Source organism: Loxodonta africana, chromosome 3 (genome assembly GCF_030014295.1).
Source record: "Loxodonta africana isolate mLoxAfr1 chromosome 3, mLoxAfr1.hap2, whole genome shotgun sequence".
In the NCBI taxonomy this organism is placed as follows: Eukaryota; Metazoa; Chordata; class Mammalia; order Proboscidea; family Elephantidae; genus Loxodonta; species Loxodonta africana.
In genome coordinates, this window is record NC_087344.1 from 13,575,367 (window position 1) to 13,580,832 (window position 5,466).

A 5,466-nucleotide genomic window follows, 5' to 3' on the forward strand; every position below is an offset into this window, starting at 1 on the left:
AATATTTTGTTTAGCTCTTTTATTTCATCATTTTTTCCTTTAGTTTTAGCTACTCAGTATTCAATAGCAGCTTTCAGAGTCTACCCTGATATCCATTTTGGTCTTTTCTTTCTTTCTTTTTTTTTTTTTTTAATGATCTCTTGCTTTCTTCATGTATGATCTGTTTGATGTCATTCCACAACTCATTTGGTCTCTGGTCATTAGTGTTAAATGCAACAAATCTATTCTTGAGATGGTCTCTAAACTCAGGTGAGATATACTCATGGTTGTACTTTGGCTCTAGTGGACTTGCTCTAATTTTCTTCAGCTTCAACTTGAACTTGCAAATGGGCAGATGTAGTAAATTTGTTTCCTGTATTTCCATACGGTGAGGTCCACATGTATAGTCATCATTTATGTGGTTGAAAAAAGATTTATGCAATGAATAAGTCATTGATCTTCCAAAATTCTATCATGCGAACTCTGGTGTCATTTCTATCACCAAGACCATATTTTCCAACTTCCAATTCCTCTTTGTTTACAGATTTCACATATCAATCGTCAGTAATTATCAATGCATCTTGATTGCAGGTTTGATCAATTTCAAACTGCAGAAGGTGAAAATTCTCAGTTTCCTCATCTTTGGGATTAGTGGTTGGTGTATAATTTTGAATAATAGTTGTATTATCTTATTTTTCTTGTTGGTGGATGGAAAGAATCCTATCACTAACAAAATGGTACTTCAGGACAGTTCTTGAAATGCCCTCTTTGACAATGAAAGTGATGCCATTCCCCTTCAATTTGTCATTCCAGGCAGGGTAAACTGTATGATTGTCTGATTCAAAATGGCTAATAGCAGTCCATTTCAGCTCAGTAATGCCTAAGATGTGAACGTTTATGTGTTCCATTTCATTTTGATGACTTCCAATTTTCCTAGATTTGTACTTGATACATTCCATATTCCGATTATTAATGGATGTTTTCAGCTGTTTCTTCTCATTTTGAGTCATGCCACATCAGCAAACAAAGGCCCCTAAACCTTGATAAAACACAGATTGTGCTTCTGCAAGTCTGGGTGGGTTAAGGTTACTGCACGCTTAAGAAGTTCCCAGGTTATGCTGATCCTGCTGGCCCCAGGACCACACTTTGAGTAACCAGGCTAGAGTGGGTACAACTTTGGGTCTCTGTTTAGGCTTCCAGATAGAACTGGCAGCAAAGGAAAGAATGGAACTGTTTAGAATTCCCCAAGTGAAGAAAAGTAGACAAAGATAGTATTAAATTAATTCTTCCATTTCCAATGAAAGGCAACCACATTTCTGTGTTGTTGGTTTGCTGATAACTCAATGGTGCTTTACGTCTGTCCTGGTAGGTATTTCATCCACATGGAATCAGCAAATCACACACGCACTTCAAAATTTCTTCTTCTGGGATTTTCAGCAAAGTTAGAGATTCAGCTCATTCTCTTTGGGCTGTTTCTATCCATGTACCTGGTCACCTTCACTGGAAACCTGCTCATCATCCTGGCCGTCAGCTCTGACTCCCATCTCCATACACCTATGTACTTCTTCCTCTCCAACCTGTCATTTGTTGACATCTGTTTCACCTCTACCACTATACCAAAGATGCTGGTGAACATCCAGATGCAGAGCAGATCTATCCTCTATGAAGGCTGTCTCACCCAGATTTTTTTTTTCATTGTTTTTGGATGCCTGGACAATTTACTCCTGACTGTGATGGCCTATGACCGCTTCGTGGCAATCTGTCACCCCCTGAACTACATGGTCATCATGAACCCCCAGCTCTGTATATTGCTAGTTCTGGGGTCCTGGTGTCTCAGTGTCATGGGCTCCCTTGCAGAACTTTTGCCACTTCTGAGGCTGTCCTTCTGCACACACATAGAAATCCCCCACTTTTTTTGTGATCCTCCTGAAGTCCTGAAACTCGCCTGTTCTGATACTTTCATCAATAACATTGTGGTGTATTTGGTGACTGGCTTCCTGGCCTTCATTCCTTTCAGCGGAATACTTTTCTCTTATTCTCAGATTGCCTTCTCCGTACTGACAATTTCATCAGCTGGGGGCAAGTATAAAGCCTTTTCTACTTGTGGATCTCACCTCTCTGTCATCTCCTTGTTCTATGGCACAGGCTTTGGGGTCTACCTCAGCTCTGCAGCTATACCATCCTCTAGGAAAAATATGATGGCCTCAGTGATGTACACTCTGGTCACACCCATGTTGAACCCTTTCATCTATAGCCTGAGGAACAGGGACATTAAAGGTGCCCTAGGGAGACTTCTTAGAAGGGCAGCTGCCTCTCACTGATGGATCTGTTGGAGGGCCATCATGAATAGCAGGGCTAAGACCACTAAGGACCAGAATTCCTGGCCTCTTTCATCCAACATTTTGACACTGTGCAGTTTTATGTATTTTAACACAACTCTTTCCTTGGGTCTTCCTTTGGCACTTTTCCTGCTCTCTCTACTGATCATAAAGTTATATGTTGGGTATCCTTTACACTTTCTCATAGAACTTAGATGTATCCAAGCAACTTCTTATCCTCCTCTATTTTTGGAATTAATATAACTTACCATGTCTCGATTTTAACTATTTTCTAAGACACTCTTTCATCAGTACCATCTTCAAATGCACACTATGGTCGGAGCACCAAACCTGGCCCTTTATCTGTTTTTGTAAATAAAGTTTTATTGGAACTCAGCCATGCACATTGGTGTATGTGCTGTCTATGGCTGCTTCCCCTTTGCAACAGCAGAGCTGTGTCGTTGCCACAGAGACTGCCTGTCCTGCAGAGCCTGACATATTTACCATCTGGCCCTTTACTGGAAAATGTTGTCAAACCTTTGAATTAAAGTGTCCCAATCTCAGGGAGGTGGGTCAACAAGTGGAGGAGTAGTCAGACACTTCCAGTGAGACCTCTTACAACAAAGACCCAAAACAACAAGTGAAACGATTATATATATGACAAGCTAGGAGCCCTGAACATCAGAGGCAAAGTTATAAAATGAACTGAGTGGAAGGGAGAGGGAGAGATGGTTCAGAAATGGTGACGAGTTGCTGGACCTGACTTGGCGGAAACCAGCACCCCTCAGGTACGCTCCCCTGGAGCCACCACAGCGAGGCTGGTGGTAGCATTCTGGGCACGGTTTCCTCAGGGAGAGACAATTAGCTGCACAGCCTACTAACACCTCCGGAACCAGAGAATAAGGGTGCTCTCAGCAAAAGCTAAGTATTTACATTTATTTTACTGTGCTCACAGCCCCCAAGCTGGCTTCAATGGCTGCCAATTTCCCTGGGCCTGAGTTAGGTCCTGCTGCATGTCCTGAGACATTCTCCCTGTTTTAGAAAAGGAATAAATTAACAATAGGGGGCAAAGATCATCTGCCGGATCCACTAAGCTGGGGAGCTCAGGACAGAAGTGGTTCCTGTCCAGGCACAAATGGTCCACAGACTTTGAATACATTTCACCTCTGCATGGACATGTGTGGGCCCATTTCAGTAGAATAGACCCTTGTTGGCAGACTGCAACTGTTTTACCTGTGTGCTGGAGAGGTGAAGTTTTTGATGTTTGATGCCAATTTGTCTATTAAACAGGGTCCTAAGAACCACATCAGGGGCCTAAGGACTGGTGGCTCCACCCACATCACCTAGCCACCTAAAACAGGGGTCCAAGGTTAAGTGGTACCTCCCAGTCCTTACAACCAAAAGCATTGAGCGCCCATGGTCCATCTGCAGAGTCCACGCACCTGTGTGCTACAGGGAACAGGGATGCACTTTCCTCATAGGGGACGGTTGTCAGCCCTCTGCCTTGGTAAGAGTGTGACCCCAATATGCAACCAGATACCTGTGGCTACACCAGTCACCCTTACCCCTCTAAGACTGTAGGACAGAGTGTGTATCACACAATTAATGACCACCTACCTTGACACCTGAGCTGAATCCATACAAGAAAACAATGGTCTTAAAGGCTCATGTACCTGGAAAGAGCTCTAGCCATCTGCAGACAAGACGTTTCAGCTTCAAAGGCTAAAATAAGCAAGCTAGCTCACTCAAGCAGCCTATTTTGGTATACCAAAACAAAACAAAGCAAGAAGCTAGGCTGCAGTGAGTAAACATAAAATAAATTAATACAATAACTTATACATGGCTCAGAGATAACAGTCAATATCAAATCACTTAAAAAAAGCAGATGATAATCACTTCAACAAGCTCTCAAAACAATCAAGGAATATTCTGGATGAAGGTGAATTCCTGGAATTGCTAGATGTAGAATACAAAAGATTAATATACAGAATTCCTCAAGACATCAGGAACGAAATCAGGCAAAACACAGAACAAGCCAAAGAACACACAGATAAAGCAGTTGAACTTAAAAAAGATTATTTAAGAACATAATGAAAAATTTAACAGACTGCAAGAATTCATAGAGAGACAGCAATCAAAAATTCAGACATTAACAATAAAATGACAGAATTAGACAACTCATTAAAAAGTCAGAAGCAGAATTGAGGATCTGGAAGGCAGAATTAATGAGAATGAAGATAAAACACGTGGCACCAATAAATTTGAAGAAAAATCAGATACAATAATTAAAAAAAATGAAGAAACCCTAAGAATCATGTGGAACTCTATCAAAAGAAATAACCTACAAGTGCTTGGAGTACTAGAACAGGGAGAAAAAAAAAAAAAACCCGTTGCCATTGAGTCTATTCCGACTCATAGCGACCCTATAGGACAGAGTGGAACTGCCCCATAGAGTTTCCTAGGACCGCCTGGCAGATTTGAACTGCTGACCTTTAGGTTAGCAGCCGTACCACTTAACCACTATGCCACCAGGGTTTCCAAGAAAAGGGAGGAATAACAGAGAATACACAGAGAATTGTTTAAGATTTGTTGGTAGAAAAGTTCCCTGGTATAGTGAAAGATGAGAGGATATCTATCCAAGATGCTCATCGCACTTCACGTAAGATAGATCTCAAAAGAAAGCCATCAAGACATATTGCAATCAAATTTGCCAAAACCAAAGGTAAAGAGGGAATTTTAAGAGCAGCTGGGGATAAACAAAAAGTCACCTACAAAGGAGCGTCAATAAGAATAAGCTCAGACTCAAAAAAAAAAAAAATTTTTTTTTTTTTTTTACTCAGCAGAAACCGTGCAGGCAACAAGGCAATGGGATGACTTATAGAAAGCCTCGAAGGAAAAAAATTGCCAGCTAAGAATCATATATCCAGTAAAACTGTCTCTCAAACATGAAGGCAAAATTAGAACATTTCCAGATAAAGAGAACTTTAGAGAATTTGTAAGAAACCAAACCAAAAATACAAAAAATACTAAAGGGAGTTCTCTGCTTAGAAAGTCAATAATATCAGATATCAACCCAAGACTAGGACACAGGACAGAGCAAACAGATGTCAAGCAAGACAGGGAAATCACAAAAATAAATCAAGATAAAAACCACTCAACACAGGGAAAC

General features: G+C 41.0%; 1 protein-coding gene across 1 annotated transcript; it reads left to right on the forward strand.

The window, feature by feature from the left end:
* The first annotated feature begins 202 nt into the window (after positions 1-202).
* Positions 203-3,530, forward strand: LOC100657990 (olfactory receptor 7C1-like). Its single transcript, XM_003423419.3, has one exon. It carries the CDS (start codon positions 1,323-1,325, stop codon positions 2,298-2,300), a length of 978 nt encoding a protein of 325 aa, XP_003423467.2. The 5' UTR covers positions 203-1,322; the 3' UTR covers positions 2,301-3,530.
* Positions 3,531-5,466: the final 1,936 nt, after the last annotated feature.